Genomic DNA, 18,089 nt, shown 5'->3' with positions numbered 1-18,089 from the left:
TAAGGGTCTATGCACCTGTCTTTGAATTCTATGGACATATTGTGTGGCATAATAATATACGAATATCATTGTTTGTTTGCTTATATAAATACATAATTGATTATCTAAAATTTGCGCATATGGTTTTGTAAATAATTTTTAAGTGTGTAAACTGATACATAAAGTTAGTGTTACTACGTACTTTTATATTGGATATTGTAAATTGTAATTGTAATTATATTACTAATAATTAGATAATTAGATTTATATCATTATCAGTTTAGGTAAGATGGAGCAAAAGCAGTTATTTGGTGGTTCGGTATATGATCAACTGCCTCCCCTATGTGCAAACCATACATGGTTAGTGGCTCAGAACCCAGAGGAGCAAACTTTCTACACAACTGACGGTCAGAGTAATTATCGTTGTCAGGTCCCTGAGTTGTTGGGGAGTCGTATACGAGGTTGTTTTCATGGATGGGTGATTCTCTCCAGCAGCAATAATGTCTCATGGTCTCTTTGGAACCTGTTGACTTGTAAGATCATACATCTCCCACCGTTGATTTTAAGAGATAGAGATTATTCATCTATCGGACAATGTTGTTTGTCATCCCCTCCTGATGATCGTGGTTCAATTCTTCTGTTCACGAGACCAACGAAACCTACTTTTGTCTTTTGCCGACTAAACGGTAAATATAATAACAACAAGTTAAAATGGTTAGAAATGTTATATGGTAGAGTGCTCAAGAATATAACTGGTTTTGATGACCATCTTTTATTAAGTTGCCCAACTTGTTTTAATGGTAAGGTATATGCTTTATGTCGTGAGCAGTATGTCATCCAGGTCGACATTGTGGATAAGCCTTATGGAGAAGAGATAGAACTATTGATATTTGGGCCAACCCCTAATCTTAATCTCAATCGTTGCTACGGATTGATTAGTTTACTAAAAGGATACGGTACAGAGTTATTCTATATAGTTTTAGCTTTTGATGAGGTGACAAATATAACACTGCGTAATGTGTATTTGTTTAAGTGGGTAATGACTAGTACAAGGTGGAACGAGTTGAAAGAGACAGATCTGGAAAGTTCTAAGATTAGATATGAAATGTGGGAAGAAATGGTAAACCTAAAAGATGTTGTATTTCTTGTGGATCTTGCTTGTGATACTGTATTTTACAGGGATGCAATTGCATCCGAGTTCGGGGGTGGTTATATACACATCATCCGTGACGACATGGGAAAAATGATATACTTGTACAACGTTGAAGATAACACCATTTCCCCATCTTATATGCGTTTTCAACCGAGTCATTTGTCAGTGTGGGAATGCAGGTATGCTTATATTTTATTTATTCTATTTTAGGTATATATACATCATTTATCATAGATTCATAGTGGAAATTGTTGGTGATTTTAGTGTCATCTAACATTCATTTTAGTTAATTGAGATTTACTTGAATGCAAAAGTTAACTAGTTATACTTAAAAACGGGTTTGGAGAGTGTGGAGTTGACTACTAACTGTCGCGCAAATTGCGGGGTCAAGGGGGTTGCGCCCCCTTGCGAGGTCCAAGGGGCAGCGCCCCTGACGGGGTCCAAGGGGCAGTGCCCAGAAACCTCAACAAAAAATACACTATATGTTATGTTGGAAAAGTGTATCCGGACAGAATTCCAGCCAAGTGTTATACCTTTTCGTATAACAGTTTTTCCCGCTCAAATGAAAGGTTACAACCTTTCAAATAACAATTGCCAATAAAACTGTTTTTCATAAAACGTTTTTGGTATTTTCTGCATTCATATCAACAACAAGAGAAACACACAGATTCTCTCAATACGTGATTTTGATTTCATCTTGCCTTGAAACAAAATCGTTCTTGTCTTATCCCAATTAGCATTTCGTGTTAGCCCGAGGCTTGTGCGGGGCGAAATACTTAATTAGGAAAGTGTTTCACGATTCAGGAACCAATCCAGATTGTCTGTTTTCATACCCGTTTTCTTACCGAAATTATTTATTTTTTTTTTCCAGATTAGTAATTGATCCCGGAGAAGCCAGGTGCACACACAGTTCTAAACATGAAACTTACAAGGACAGTAAGATAATGGTAAGATCAGTTAAAGATGATGAGGCTGAATCTCATACCAAGACGGACGAATCACGTGTGAATTCTTTACCGTTTCACATTTTCGAGACGATTGTGGAGCTTTGTATTGGTGTTGAATACATGCACTTCCGTGCTACATGCAAAAATAATCGTTTAGCAGCACCTTTGATACGCTGGAGGAACGAAGCAACAGTAAGGAGATTGCGATTGCAATCGTATTCTGTTGTTTCACCAGGGCTAATGATGGTAGACAAGAGTCGAGGAGGAATTGTCAGTTTTACAGATCCGATACTTGGTGACAAGTATTTTATGAAACCATGTGGTGGGGTATGGGACATCCATCTGGACCAAATATTTTGTTCGATGTTTGGTTGGTTGCTTTATTATACCGCTCTCCATGCAAAACTAGTGTTGTTTAACCCTTTCACAAGTGAGATTCACAACCTTCCATGGGGGTCGGGTTGGGGAGGTTACCACATTTACATAACGTATGTTTCTCAGCACCGCCTAGTTCTCCAGATTGTACCGTTGTTGGATTCTCATTTCTAGCTCCGTGTACGCGTGTTTACATTCATCGTGTAGCTGGGGAACAACAATGGCATATGCTTCCTTTGGATTTAGATGGTGTTGATCCTTTCTCTATTTGTTTTCCAACATTTTTTGGTGGAGATGTTTATGTCGTGTAATAAGGGACAACTCTTTGTCTTGAAATATCTACCGGGAGATTACTCTTGGAATAAAGTTGTAGATGTGGGAGGTCGCTGTGGACGATATTTTCTAGTGAAGTCCTATGATGAGCAGGATCTTTTACTAGTCATAGTGGCTAACAAGTTTTTTGGTGAATCCGTCGATGTATTCAAGTTGAACATGTATAAAAAAGAATGGGAGAAAATAGATTGTTTAGGAAGGCAAATGATTTACATTTGCGAGTCGTCGTGTATTAGTGTTGAAGCCTCGAGACCAGAAATGGAGAATAAGATCTATTTTCCGCGATTTGATGATTCAAAGAATGGAAAGATAGTGTTCTACTCACTTGCAACCCACAGGTTTCACACATTCAATGAAAACAAGTTCATTCAGGACAATATCGGGATGGGAGTTGAGCATTTGAACCCTCATGTGTGGATTCAACCTAGTTGGTCATAGCTGATTTGATTAATGTCTCTAGTTTTAATTAATGTATTACCTTTTTGGTAACACTCTAAAAGACATTTATAATTCTTATTATTTCTTTTGTGCTACTGTTAATATCGTGTTCATGCTCTGCTCCTATTAAACTTACTTGGTTTGGATTTGCGTTTGCAAGGATCAGCCCCCAAACCGAACCTCCGGTGAGATGTCGGAGGCCAAACGGAAAAAGTGACGCGAAAAATACTAGGGTTTTGGGATGGGGGAGAGTTTTTGAAAAGAGAGTATTACATTGTTGTTTTGCATTCCTGCTCTAATAGTAAGTTTAATTATAAGGTGAAATTTCGTTAAAACCGTTCATTACAAAGTGAAAATAGACCATCTATTAACAAGAAGTTGTTTTCAGGCTCTAAACAAGGCAACAACCTTGTTGGTCAGTTAGTGTGTAGACAGTTTACGGGAAGAAATAGTGGTGCGTGAAACATTAAAATCTGGAAAGGCGATCATAACTCTCGATTCCTGGATACATAACTCCCAAAACTCCAGTTAATGAATCATGACTTGACTCGTAAAAACATGAGTTGTTAGAAGTATACAACATTCATTTAAGTATTTAACATATGGGCATTGATAATTGATAAATCCGCCAAAATTTTTACATCCACCATAACTGTGCATTAACAAGTTGTACGGTACAACATGTTAGTGTATAATTTATGGTAGATGTAGTAAAAATGTTGGATATATCGACCCTTAACATATATAAGTTGGAAATAAGTGCATACATCCAATCAGACTCTAAATGGGAACATTTTGCACTTCTGCAGACTCTTTAAGTCTCAAATCACAAATAAGCATAATAACAGTGGACATTTGCATAACGAAAGTACAAAGTAAACGGAGTATAGCAAATGTTGTCAAATACTAGATTTCAATATTTCCATAACAACTCTATAAAACTAGTTCCAACCATTCAATGTGTAGAACAATATCATGATAAAGAGGAAGTATCTTAAATGATTAAGAGGATTATACGGTGTCAAAAAACTTAGGGTATAGTTGGAAGATCACATATACCGTCAACCATTTCATCATCAGTTTTTTACTCGAGACCAATACGGCATATGCCATTGGTTTTGATCAGACCGAGATCCACCTGCAAATTTTTATAGAATAAAATGATTATAAACACATTCTAAATAGTCTGTCGTCATAAATCAGAACAGGTTAATTTGGCGGTTTAGAAAATTGCACAGACCTTGTGTCCAAAGAGATCTCGGATGTTATCAATGCCATAAAGGATCATAGTTGGCCTGTAATAAACACAAATGGATTTAAACACAAATGGCTGACACAATCACTAAGTAATCAAAGGCCTTTATGAGTTTGTGTATGAGAAATTAGTTGCTGGTTGAAGAATATAAATATAAATAAATCAATAAATGCTCTTCAAATTACAAAAGATGATGTTTGCACATACCGTTCGAGTGAAAGTCCCCATGCAATAACTCTAACATCCTCAGGAAGACCCATAGGAAGTAACATTTCAGGTCTGAACATTCCTGAATTTCCTACCTCAACCCATTTCTTGAACCCTTCATGATAACTGCCTCAACACAAGATACATTGCTTATTGTTAAACACTCTTACATTTATGCAATATAAAATTAATATAATCTTACCCAAATATTTCCATGCTGGGTTCGGTGTAGGGATTATAAGCAGGCTTGAAACGCAACTTAGACATTCCTGGAACAAAATATGACATATGTGAGATGAATTATATTTATTTATTTTCAATTCAATTCAAAATATAAAAATTTTACCTAAACGGGAGAAGAAGTCATGAAGCACACCCTGCAGGTCCCCAAGAGTAAGTCCTCGATCACATATCAGCCCTGAAACAAAAGAGGTCATACATATTGATGAGTCATGCATACAAGAATTTAAACTAGCATTTGAAACATCTCATATAAAGGACGGGAATTTCTGAATGCATTATTATTTAGTGTAAAAATTCTTATCGCAAGCATTAACAGCTTCTAAATTGCTCATATTGGTTACTATTGAAACGTAATTCATAGGACCACAAGTTACAGTCAACGATACCTTCTACTTGATGAAACTCAGCAAGATGAGTCCGGTCAACTGCCTCGTTTCTGAAGACCCGGTCAATGCTATAGTACTTCTTGGGTTCAAAAGGTTTCTGCAAAGACCCGATCAATGCTTAGTTATTTTTCCTTCTGTGACACATTTTGCTTTACATTTCTATTCTTTTAAGGGTTTATTTTCATAAAACAATGCATGATTTAAAATAGTAAATGACCGAAGAATATGAAAACCTTTGCAAGGGCGTAAAGCATCCTTGAGGACACGGCTGTTGTATGAGTTCTTAATAAGTTTTTATTTGCTTCTTCCCTTTTCCAGTCATAACCATACCTACAATAGACATGTTCTAAAATCATAAAAAAAAATCAGTATGTGTGTGTGTGTGTGTGTAGGATGGCTTACCCTCTTGAGCCATAACCTCCAGACTCATGAATCAGCTTCACTCGTGCAACATAATCTTCAGGAAGAGTTCTTGTGGTAGAAGGTTCTAGATAGATCATTGTCACATCACCCATTAGAGTAATTACAGGAAAAAGGAAAGGTATAAAGATATAGTTTGAGCATACCTCGAAGAAAGAATGTATCATGTGAATCACGTGCAGGGTGTTGTTGTGGTTGGAAGAGTGCATCGAAATTCCAGAAGCTATATAAAATTAAATAAAAAACTATTATTTATGGTTAGACAGGTTGTAAATATACAATCTACCGAAAAGATAATATGTAACTACCTGCTTTCAGCATAATTATTTGTTGGCATCTCCTCAAACCTGCAATCAAAGAAAACAAGTACGCTAGATGAAAAATCATTCCTTAGATAACAGGCCTTTGAAGAAGTAGTATCAGGGTGGCCCATTAAACTAGAGGTAATGGGCCTTTAAAAAAATATACTAGTATGAAAAATAAAAATAGTTAACATTACCCCATTTGACGGAAAATTGTTTGAAACTGCTGCTTGACCTGTAATCATTTAATATATAGAGATTGAAATCAATACCGATGAATAAATACATCATATATGCATAAAAAAATATAAAACAATGAAGAAAATGAAGAACATTATTCTTGCCTTGAGCAACGTATGAAGATGACCGCCTTCAACAGGAGCACCTTTTGCAGTGAAATTATACTCTTTGAACTCCAAATTCTTCCAGTCGCCACTTGCAAACAATAATTAAATACATAGCAAGAGTGAACATGATTACACAATACTTACATAGGTTGATAATATAATATAATAAATGAAAACATGTGATTTGCTTTTGTGATCTAAATGTTAGTGGTCTAATATTTTTGTAAATGTATATTGTATAACACAATAACAGGTTACAGACGCCATTTAAAAGAAACAAAGCTTTTGAATACCTCAAATTTTCACGTGTTAGATCAGTGGCAGGCTTCTTTCTTTTGGGGGCATAATTAGGACCTTTTTTGACTGAGAAACCTTTCCATATCCTGTAAAAAATGTAAGTAAATATTAAAATCACATACAAAAGCAAGCATGTAACTTATATTAGCATGAGAGAAAGAATGTAACAAAGTAAAATATATAACCAATGAGTGATTGTACATCAGAACAGATAAATCATGTGTTATACAGAAATATTACTGTAGACTAATCAATTTTCTTCGCTTCAGGGCATCAATATCTTCTTGTTTAAGGACCTGAAATAAAATCTCATTACAGTCAAACAATGCATGAAATTACATCCGACTAACATAAATGAGAAAAAAATGATCTTTGCAAGATGAACATGAAATCACCTCTCCCTCATCTATCTTTAAAAGCATAGACTTCACATTATCATCAACATGTTCAACCTACATCAAGTCAACATTTTCAAAAATTAGTTTCTACTAGGTCAACAAATATAAACTAACTTAACAAACTACTAATATAGCAATTGCTAAACAGGTATTTGAACAATGAACTTTACCTTTCTAGAAACTTGTGTCTTTCCCACCTCGACCCATTTATTTTTTATCGCTTGCTGGGAACCTATTTTGAAAACAGAGTCCCCTAATTTTTTCTGCAAAAGAAACAATTTATATATTATACTTTCCCACAAACATCTAACTACTGTCAAACAGCAATCATACGTATACAATGAACATTGGTTGATAATAGTATTGTTTTACCTGCAGGTCTGCACGTGAAATACCCTCTGGTGGTATAGCTGTGAATAGTTGAAATTCTGGTGATCCGTTAGCAGCATAAGTTTTGCCTTCATCAGTTAATAGCCAACTCTCCTTTTTAATATCCTATATGAAAAAACTTGTATTAATTTTTTTTATATCCCAAAATCCATAACTCCATCCAATAAAACAAAAACATATAGACATATTTAAAAAGCTTGAATAAGGATAAATAAAACCTTTACAGTTTTACACCATTGCATACCACCGAAAACCAAAAAATAAAAATAAAAAAACACAACGTATATTTAGATTATTTGCAATCATGAACTTCAACAAAAAAAAAAAATCATCTATCACATTATCATGTAGCTCAATTGCAAAACTCAATATAACTTCACGAGTTCTCGTTTTCACTTGATCACCGAGATCTCGAAGAACTCAAACTCGGTCGGTCAACAGTGGTCAACAGCTGGTCAACGCGTGAAATCCTCAAATCAACACCAGATCTGCTCTAGTTCACATATGGTTTGACCATATACATTACATCTTAATTCAAAATTCAACAAACAGTTAACTGTATGGACGTATGGTAGTGAGACTGTCACTGATAAATTTTTGTTTTTCAAGTATCCACTTCCAAACAGTGTTCAAGTACTACAATCACTCTACTATATTTGCATATTACTAGAAACGGTTAATGCATCGACAATTAAAACCTCTTTCAATTTTAGAAAGTTAACATTAAGTTTAGCTATGTAATTTTGGTTAATATTTTTCATGGATAATAAGAACTTGAGGTGCTCTTAAAAAGCAGATCTCACAAGTCACAGCTATTCAACTAACCCTAATGATGTACTATTTGCCGAAAATTACTGAAAAACAAAATTAAATTAATTCTGATTTTCCTTACACCCTGCTACAATCGGTTCAAACAAATCACGAGGCAGAAGTTGAGAATCAGTATGTAAGGCTAATTAATCATCATCAATAATACATTGTAAGTTAACATAATAACCCTAATTTAATCTCTAATCTATAGGATAAGGAAAGGACCTGAGTATCAACGTGCTTAGTGCCTCTGAGGCTCTTGATGGCGTTCACAGTTTCTTCGTGGCTGAATCCTTGTTCATCAGCGAAGTCACCGGAATTAACTATTTGTTCGTTAGTTTGCAGAAAGGCTAATACTGCATCTTCCGCCATCTATTTGAGCTCCTTTTAACTCCTCGTTCAAGTGGTTGGTAGTTTAACGTGTTGAGGAATTAATCTGAGGATGGCGTTAATAAAGTGATGGAGCGCAGCTCTGTATGTTGACTGGTTTCTCCGATAGTTGCAGGAAAAAAAAACCTAAAAGTCTGATATAATGACGACTATTGGGCTTGATCTTTTGTGGGCTTGATCCTTTTTGGGCTTGATCCTTTATGCGTTTGATCCTAGTGGATTTGATCCAACATGTTTTTAACTTAAAAATCAAAAAAGACCCACGAACACATCTGCACTATGATTTTCTAAAGGTACGTCTTCTATCTCAGAATATGTGCAGAAATTCAAAAGTATATGCGATTAACATGCTGCAATAGGGCATCCAGTTGTTGAAGTTGACAAAAACCATTGGCGTCTTTGTGGACGTGGTAGCTCATTTGAAACTTTTTCTACCACTCGAAGCATTATTAAGCCGCGTCATACCTTAAATGAACTATTTTCTCAGGGCAAGAATCATGAGCTTTTTCTAAAGTTGTTCCAAAGATCTCTCCCGCCCTGCTGCCTCTGTTGCTCAACCAGCAAATCACGTATCTCGTGGTTCCAACCATGGGCGAAGTTATTTGGGGACAGAGGGGGGCGCCCGCCCCCAGTCGATTTTTAAATTTTAGTGGAAAAATTTTGGAATTTTCGGCTTTGCCCCTGGTTAATTTTTCATTTTGCCCCAAAAGCTAAATATTTTGCCACAAAACCTTCAAATTTTGCTCAAAATTTTCCAAAATTTGCCTCAAACCCTTCAAATTTTGTCCAAATACCTTCATATTTTGCCTAAAAACCTCCATTTTTGCCTCAAACCTTCAAATTTTGCTCAAAATTCTTCAAAACTGCCACAAAATCTTCAAATTTTGCCTAATAAACTCCATTTTTCCCCATGACCGTCACTTTTGCCCAAAAAAAGTTGCTACATTTTAAAAAAAAAAATCACCCCCAGTGAAAAAAAAAGTCTGCTTCCGCCACTGGATCCAACAATTATTCACAAGGTCATGGAGGAGGTCGTGGCTCTGGACACGATCGCGGTAGATGATCACCGCATGGTCAACTTTGTAGGACTGATGGACATTATGCAAATAATTGCCCTCATCTTCACACCTTTAAACAACGTAGTCCATCTACAGATGCCAATCTATCAGTATCAATACCATACATAACTGGTACCAAACCTAGTACAGTATCGATACCGAAAAAGACTAAACCATTTACCGAATACTCGTACCGAATTAACGATACTTGTACAAGTTTTTGAGCACCAATACCATAAATTACCGAAATCTCACATGTCTAGTTAAACATTACTTAGTCGTTGTTAGCTCATTAACTTGGTTCTAAACTCTTAAAATAGCTAAACTAACATTCAATTTGTGTACAATTGTTGTTACCGCATTAGTATGCACATATAGCAGATTTTCATTCAGTAGTTATAAGTTCATCAATTCACCACATAATAGCTCGCTATTACAGTCAACAAAAGTCAAACACGTCTTAATTATTAGTCAAGGGACTATTTTGTATTTAATGATAGTAAAAGAGGTGCAAGTGTAAATATATGTTAATCAGGCTATTAGAGTTCTGTTACGAGTTGATTATTAGGTTGTTAACGTATATAATTGTTATGCATATTATGTTGTAATCAATTTTGAGTGTAATGAAACTTCTATTTCACTCTCATTTCAATCATATTGTTGTAACTAGGTGAGGAGTCATCGCTTCGCGTCGGGGCTCCGTTTTGAATATAATTTATTATGTTTAGTTCGTAAAATTATTGTAACGACCCAACATCGATTACCGAAACACGACACATTTTTTTTTATATAAACAGTAATTTGGCCTGGGGGGATTGCGCGGTGCGCGCAGGGTTGCGCGGCGCGCATTAAAGCATGAAACCAGGTCAGTAATAATTCCAGGGGCCAAGCATCTGCACTCCCCCATTTGTGCGGCGCTCCCCCGTATGCTCGGCGCGCTTTAGTACATAGAACGGGCTGTTTGCCATTTTCACACATAAAAACCAAAACTTCCCAAAACGCATTCTTACATCGTTAATTCGCTTACGACTAAATATAATTTACATAATTTCAGAGATTAGAGTTTACAAAAAGGGGTACGCTGACCCATAATCACCAACATGTTTTCGACCCACGAGTTTAATTACCAAACAAAAGACGAGCATGGTGTTTGGGGTTAAACTACCCAAAACCTAGGTCGAAACACAAAAGCCACCACTATCATATCAAAAGTGGGAAATCTCTAATCCAAACGAATACCCTTGCCTTTGTCCACGCCGGAGCCTAAAAAGGTAAACAACGAGAGTGTAAGCAAAACGCTTAGTGAATGCAATAATTATACATATACATATATAATCCACTTACTTGCAAACACTTACACAAATACCGCATACGAGCTAGCAATTCAACGACTTGCAATCACAATGCATAAACTAAATATCCGCAATTTACGATAAGCTAGCATCACTAAAAAGCATATAGTTCACAATTCAATATGCTATAACTATAATGCATAACCATGGTTAACCATGTCACACACAAGGGAACGGTACTCGCACAATGACCGTTGATACTCGCACAATGACCATTAGTATACACTAACCCCTAGGTGGACGTCCGCACTTACCGAACCACCCTTCACGCACATGTGGTCTCCATCGCACAAAAGAGTACTGAATTCACACGCCCGGATAACACTATAATGAATCCACACGCCCGGATAACACTAACCACAAGCCCGCAAGCAAATAAACTATATACGCATATATATAATTATTCCACTCACCTTAAACGCCTTCGGTGAAATGAGAAATCAAGCTCGCAACCTTCAATGTAACGTACCTATTACATTATGCACACATAATCAATTATACAATCGAGTTGGTCAACCAACTCACTCATCACCTAGTGTCATTTTGACCCATAGTGCAATTTCGACCCATTTGCACTCTTAACCCTAATATTAGGTCAACTTTGTCAAAACCCTAACACTAGCCAAACATGGTCTTAATACACTAATTAATGCAAGGTTAGTGTGTTTTCATACACATTTAACCACCTAGGTCATTCAAGACTCATTTGACCCGTTTCAAGGTTAACACACCCATTTGGGTCACCCATAACTCAAATAACACCCATTCACGTAACCACAAGGTGTACCAGTGATTTACATACCCATTTAAGACCCATAAACTCATTTATCATTTCAAAACCCTATGTTAGTTATCTTTGAGTCCTCATGACTCAATCTTACCCAAAAACCCCCAAATCACCATCATATGGGTTTTAAGTTCATCACTAACCCAAACCCTAACCCTTATCACTAATTAATTAAGGAAATTAAAATTAGAACTTACCACCACAATCACAGCGTAGCTAGTGACTAGACGAACAACTTTAAAACTCAAGCTTAAACCCGAAATAAGTTTCTTCCTCCTTTGATTGAGCTTTCTCACACTAAAACCTCCTTTCTCTCTCTCTAGAATTGAAGTGGAAATGAAAAAGGTAGATGAAAATGGAATAATGACACCTACCAAACTGATATTGGGGCCTTTAACTCGTCCTACATGTGAAAATACCAAATTACCCCTTTAAAATATCTAGAAAAACGAAATGAGCTGTTAGCTCAATCTGTGCGCCGCGCAGCCCAACGCACGCCGCGCATTACTTCAGTCACGAACTCTTCTGCCATTTTAATTATATATAAATATGTACAAACCGGTTTCGGGTCTTACAATTATTTCAAGTTTAACGGTTATGTGGGTGAGACCTAACTCGAGCCGAATGAAAAGATAAATCCCGTCAAAAGTTTAGGTGAGTTTTAGGGGGTGGATTATGTAAAATAGATAAGTTACTGGTTCCCTGAATTAAACTTTTGTAGCACTATAAATTTTTAATTTTTTTCCTCAAACAAATTACGTTTTTTTTACCCGAATTTAAGCAAGTTGTCAAGTTGTAGTGTAGCTTCCATGTGGGTACAACATTCGAAGCTTAGGGTAAAAACAGTTTAACCACGTAGTTGGTTATTATTCTATCATTTTTGTTTTTTTGATAAATGGTTAATTAGCACTTGCGAATATTAAATTCAAGATTGAAAATTTTTAATAAGGAAAGCGGGTTTAGTAAAGCTTTTAACTAAGTTCATAACAATGAACTTATATCTTTTTTCCTCAAATGCGAAAATATGGTAATTTACCTTTTGTGTAATTTGTATGTTTTTTTTTTCTAACATAAACTACATTACATAATATCTCATGGCCTTTTATATTAATTTTGTATTTAAGTTTTCATATCGCGAGCAAGGGCGAAACTACATGGGGACAGGGTGCGCCTGCCCTAGTGGATTTTTTTTTCAGTTTAAAAATTTTGGGTTTTTCGACTTTGCTTTCGGTGTATTTTTTTTTTGCCCCAAAACCTTTAATTTTTGCCTAAAATTCTTCAACTTTTGCCCCAAAACTTTCAAAGTTTGCTCAAAAACCTTAAACGTTTGCTCAAAAACATTCATAATTTGTTTAAAAACCTCAAATTTTTGCCCCAAAACCTCCATATTTTGTCCAAAATAATTGCTCCGGTTTGAAATTTTTTTTCCTCCCGGTGAAAAAAATCCTAGCTCCGCTAATATCGAACATATAGTACCGAAACCGTTTTTTATGTAAAGCAAATATGGTATTTCTCCACCATCAGTACGGTTTCGATTTTTCGGTATTTATCTAATTCCTAGTCGACTCAATTTGGACATAGTATGATCTAACTTAGAAGTAAGATTAACAACGAAAATTAAAAGTCTGTTAGTTCAGTGTAACCAATATTTGAAGGGGAAAAGGTGTTTCTATGTTCCACTTCAATTTTAATGTTACGTACGTAAATGTTAACTATCGATTTGCAGCCTGCAAATGAAAACAACGTAACTGGAGAATATACGATGCCACGTAACCCCTTTTGACCCACACACACTTCCCTGAAACGTGGACTCGGGACTCACCCCTTATTTATTTTCTAAAACATTTTTCACACCCTCCATCTTTTGCTCATTGCTTAAATGTACACTCAATTTTTTTTTATGATAACAAAAACAAGCAAACCCTTTTTAAAAAATACATACAACCTTACGGAAACGTTTTGAATTTAATGAATTGCTCCACATTTGTTTATTTTTTAAAGGGCTCGGTGTTTATAGCTTTAAGCCATATTTAAAAAAATAATTCTATTCGAATATCAGCATTTAGGGTTAATGCGTCCATTAAATAATTGTAAGTTTAATAAGTGTCACTCTAAAATTAATACATAACCATTATATACAATGATTTTAAGCACGTTAATAACAATCTTTAGGGTTGTCGTTAATGACGAAGCTTAGTAAAGGCAGAGAGGATTTTAGGCACCTAGTAAAAATGAAATTTGTAGTCTTTTGAATTATGAGCGTGTGGGCTTCTAAATCAACCAAAACGAAGTCGGTATGAAGATATGATGGAACGGTGACAACTCGCAGATTCATATAGCCTTCACCATTTTGGTCATATATTTTTCATACGAACTTGGAATTAACTGATTTAAAAGTCAAAACATTTGTAACTCAGAGAGCTTTTATTTTCATATTCATAAATTTTTTGAAATAACCTAACTAAATATAATAATGATGTTGGTCTCATCGAACAAATTTAACCTCTATTTATATAATATAATGATTCTAACCCCCTCAATAAACAAGTTCAAGCTCCATGACTAATTTTTGTGACAAAACACCATCAAACTTATGCAAAAATTGGTGGTACATTAAGTACGTTGAGAGAAGTTATACAATATTTCATCGTGAATGGTTATTATCTTGTTACAAACAATTTATGCACTCTTTTTTTCTCGCTAAATCCTTTAAGTATGTATTGCTTTTAGTCGCACACTTATTTGTCTCAATTTTTCATATATTTATATGTTTATTGTTCAGTGATCCTTTTGTGAGCACTCTCTGCCTTCAGGAAGAGGGATGGAGGACTTTTACTACCATGAATGAAAAAACGATTTTCCTTTTATCATATACTATGTAACATGCTACACTTTCTCATATCTCACATTTCATGAGATTAAGTATATCGTTGTAGTTGTAATGTTTTAGTGTGTAGTAATTTTTTTTTTAACATAAATACAAATCTAATGTATCCATCGACCATGTTCTATGCCTATAAAATTAGGTCATTGATATGATCTTTCTTGGATATGATTTAAGTATGTCTTGAATTCTAAAAAAAAAAAAAGAAAAAAAAAATTAGAATTGAAGGAAATATTAACACATGACAGTCACCGAATGAAAAAGTTTGGTGGAATTGATTTGTACGCGTATACGACTATACGAGGGACTTGAATTATTAAGATACTGATAAATGAGGGTCCAAAAACGAAATATAGTTATATTAGTACGACTTACGTTGGTCCTCACGTACCATTTCTCAGCCCATCTATGGCTTTGGCTGCTCGCCCAATTTTCTGCCATGTCAACTCAAACAAACCGGCGATTCAGAAAGACGAACCAGTCACTTTACTTCCGGTTCAGAAACTGAGGTTGACGAATACATCGTCTGTAACTGCGGATACCGGAAAGATCTTATTGCAACCACGAGTTTGCACACTTAGATCGTACGGGTCGGATCCTTTTGGAGTTATGAAGATCCGAAACGTGGATACCGATGGATCAGGTGATGGCGATGACGTGTCACGTTTCTTTGGTATGCTTTCGGAGTACATAGAAAGTTCAAAAAAGAGCCAAGACTTTGAAATTATATCGGGTCGTTTAGCCATGGTACATAATTTAATAATTTTAAATTAGAGTTTCGTAATTTATGAATTTCAGTAATATTATATTATTAAGAAAGAATTAAGAATTAAATTTAAATATACGCATAAATTAGTAGCACATAAGACATGTTATTTACATGAAGTGGTTAATAATTTTAAATGTACAAGCAGTTTTAAGTTCTATACATGTTGATAGCCGTATTAGAAAAATTCATATTATAATATTTTTTATTACAGATTAAAGTAGATAAAATTAGTACCGAGTACTTAATTTGTAACCACAAAAATGATCTAATAATGGTTGATATCTACGCTAAAAATTTATGTTCGAAACCTAAATTGGCTTTAAAAATAGAAAAAAAGAAACGATCATGAAATAACCCAGTCAAACACGTAACTGACTAAGGAAAACCTCATCCATTTAACCGTTTTAGACTGAATAATTGTAAAATATAACAGCAGATTTGACTGTGCTTATGTACATTAATACTCAAATTTTAATGTTTCTAAAAAAAATTATTAATTAGGTGATTAATGAGTAATAGATGAACAAAATATTAACATGTTCATATTGTTACAGATTGTTTTTGCAGGGACAGTTACAATGGAAGTTGTGACAGGTAATTCATTATTTCGGAAAACCGATTTACAGGGGATTGCAGAGGGTGCAGGGGTGTGTTTATGTGCAGTAGCATTTGCTGCAACTTTCGCTTGGTTTTCAAGTGCTCGTGGTAGAGTTGATCGAATCTTCTCAGTACGTTGTAACACCTTTATTGATTCTCTTATTGACCAAGTTGTTGATGGGTTGTTCTATGAAATCGATCCAAGTGATTGGTCTGATGAACTCTGAAAAGCAAAAAACACAAAAATGAAGAACAATATATGTGTAACTAAATCGAAGTGAATGGTCTGGAACTCTGGATGAACTTTGGATAGGTCATGGAGGCTGTTTATGTAACTATAACTTGATATGCAAATATATATATATAGATGTGTAAAATATAATATGGAGTATATAATAATATGGTTATATAGTTATAGACATATGTACTGGCATTTTGTGTAGTGTTAATTACTCTTTATAAAGATATGAATATTATATGCGTGTCATCTTGTGATGAAATGTAAGAATGTTTGGCTATGTAGTTTCTGTATTGGTGAACGCCTGTGTCTTACTTTGTCCTAAAAATTTTGGACTTCAAAGTTACTAGTATTTGCGAGGTTTCATTAATGTACAGGGCAAAATGAGTAGGGGTCAAAATGGGTCTTTTTAACATTCATGTGAAGTTGCTACCTCAAGTCAGTAAACACTTTTAGGATAATAATGGAATAGGATTGTACAACTGGATAACTTACTGCCCATATGGTTAGATTATGATGCACTGGGGACTTGATCACTTGAGTTGGCTTACTTCTGTTTATAAATCTCTGTGATTATGTAAAGAATTCAAGAGATTTGTGTCTAATGAAGTTGAATTTGACTTGTATGCAAGTTATTAACATAGGTATAGAGTAAAGAGGTCAGCGAATTAGCCAATCACTTTATCATATTTCAGACCTTCAACTGCTATTCAACCATTGCAATAACTGCCAACTTGAGTGTGCTTTTGGTACGTAAACCTACATAAATATCCATACAATTCAAATGCTCATCGCATTAAAAACGTTCAATATAAAGTATGATTTTATAAGACTTTTGGATTACCATGAAAGAAAAGACTCAACATTTTACTTAAGGAGTTAATCAAAAATATTACATCATCATTATCATTAAAAGTATAAAAGCATGGTAGAACGGGTCAAAATCAGTAAATCTTTGCTAATCAGGTGGATTGACCAGCAACACGTTATTGTCGTTACACATTAGCATTATTTGCTTGTAATCCAACTAGTAGACTGTAGTGTGATGTGTATTAACATACTAATTGGACAATTTTAATGCCATTTTGCCCCGTTCCCTTCTGATATAATAATGTTTGTAATGTTTATTTTACCCGTTAAAAACGTTGGAAATAAAACATAACTCATATTGTCCCCTTCATCAGTAAGTGGGTCATTATTCAGTACATACATGTTACACTTGCCCAGCGAAATAATAGTCATAACTATCAAGAAATGCTTCCAATTAAAAAACCACAAAGAAGCCCCGGTCCTGCATGACTTTGAAACAACATTAAAGTATAAATATATTATACTACAGTAGTATACTACAATGATAAATAAAATATACTCATAAAAAATAACCGCATGAATGTAATTCTCATTTTTCTCCAATAATATGCACATGAATTTTTCAGCATATCCATCGTAAACTTATTTCGACTGAAAAATAATCCACGCTTGCTTACCTCAGGAAGTTGACCAACAATAGTTCCCAACATACGTTTCCTACCCTTGTGGTATGATAACCTGCCTGCATTTTCAAACATGTTTAATTTGTATAACCTTAAAATATAAGATTTAGCTAAATATAATCCTAAAGTTTATTTCAATGAATTATAGTCGTATAAAATAGCTATATGCGTATAGAAATTTCTAAAAATAGCTATATGATGATACGTATAATGATCCGTTTCAGAAAGGCACACTATTAAC

At 34.9% G+C, this 18,089-nt stretch overlaps 2 protein-coding genes across 2 annotated transcripts; one reads left to right on the top strand and one right to left on the bottom strand.

Annotated features, from left to right (window-relative positions):
* Positions 1-4,112: 4,112 nt before the first annotated feature.
* On the bottom strand, positions 4,113-8,767 carry LOC139896712 (phenylalanine--tRNA ligase alpha subunit, cytoplasmic). The gene is made up of 18 exons (XM_071879352.1): positions 8,506-8,767; positions 7,453-7,575; positions 7,251-7,343; positions 7,078-7,134; positions 6,923-6,978; positions 6,679-6,768; positions 6,383-6,473; positions 6,236-6,273; positions 6,045-6,083; positions 5,883-5,959; positions 5,719-5,803; positions 5,550-5,646; positions 5,317-5,413; positions 5,034-5,105; positions 4,890-4,956; positions 4,688-4,813; positions 4,466-4,520; positions 4,113-4,363 (listed from the first exon to the last, which is right to left on the bottom strand). The coding sequence occupies exons 1-18, from the start codon at positions 8,650-8,652 to the stop codon at positions 4,310-4,312; spliced, it is 1,464 nt and encodes a 487-aa protein (XP_071735453.1). The 5' UTR covers positions 8,653-8,767; the 3' UTR covers positions 4,113-4,309.
* A 6,389-nt stretch (positions 8,768-15,156) lies between these two features.
* LOC139896711 (stress enhanced protein 2, chloroplastic) lies at positions 15,157-16,403 on the top strand. The gene is made up of 2 exons (XM_071879351.1): positions 15,157-15,498; positions 16,075-16,403. Exons 1-2 carry the CDS (start codon positions 15,160-15,162, stop codon positions 16,342-16,344), a joined length of 609 nt encoding a protein of 202 aa, XP_071735452.1. The 5' UTR covers positions 15,157-15,159; the 3' UTR covers positions 16,345-16,403.
* The last annotated feature ends 1,686 nt before the right edge of the window (positions 16,404-18,089 follow it).

This window comes from Rutidosis leptorrhynchoides, chromosome 3, assembly GCF_046630445.1.
Source record: "Rutidosis leptorrhynchoides isolate AG116_Rl617_1_P2 chromosome 3, CSIRO_AGI_Rlap_v1, whole genome shotgun sequence".
Taxonomy (NCBI): Eukaryota; Viridiplantae; Streptophyta; class Magnoliopsida; order Asterales; family Asteraceae; genus Rutidosis; species Rutidosis leptorrhynchoides.
Note: the sequence above shows the minus strand (reverse complement) of the source record. Positions and strands in the feature narration are given on the sequence as shown.

Excerpts from the sequence above, each read along its gene's own strand:
- LOC139896712 (XM_071879352.1), bottom strand. The coding sequence starts at position 8,652 with ATGGCGGAAGATGCAGTATTAGCCTTTCTGCAAACTAACGAACAAATA. Across the intron at positions 6,474-6,678 it reads CTAACACGTGAAAATTTGAG|TGGCGACTGGAAGAATTTGG; the intron begins GTATTCAAAAGC and ends ATTGTTTGCAAG. Across the intron at positions 4,364-4,465 it reads GAGATCTCTTTGGACACAAG|GTGGATCTCGGTCTGATCAA; the intron begins GTCTGTGCAATT and ends AAAAATTTGCAG.
- LOC139896711 (XM_071879351.1), top strand. The coding sequence starts at position 15,160 with ATGGCTTTGGCTGCTCGCCCAATTTTCTGCCATGTCAACTCAAACAAA. Across the intron at positions 15,499-16,074 it reads TATCGGGTCGTTTAGCCATG|ATTGTTTTTGCAGGGACAGT; the intron begins GTACATAATTTA and ends ATATTGTTACAG.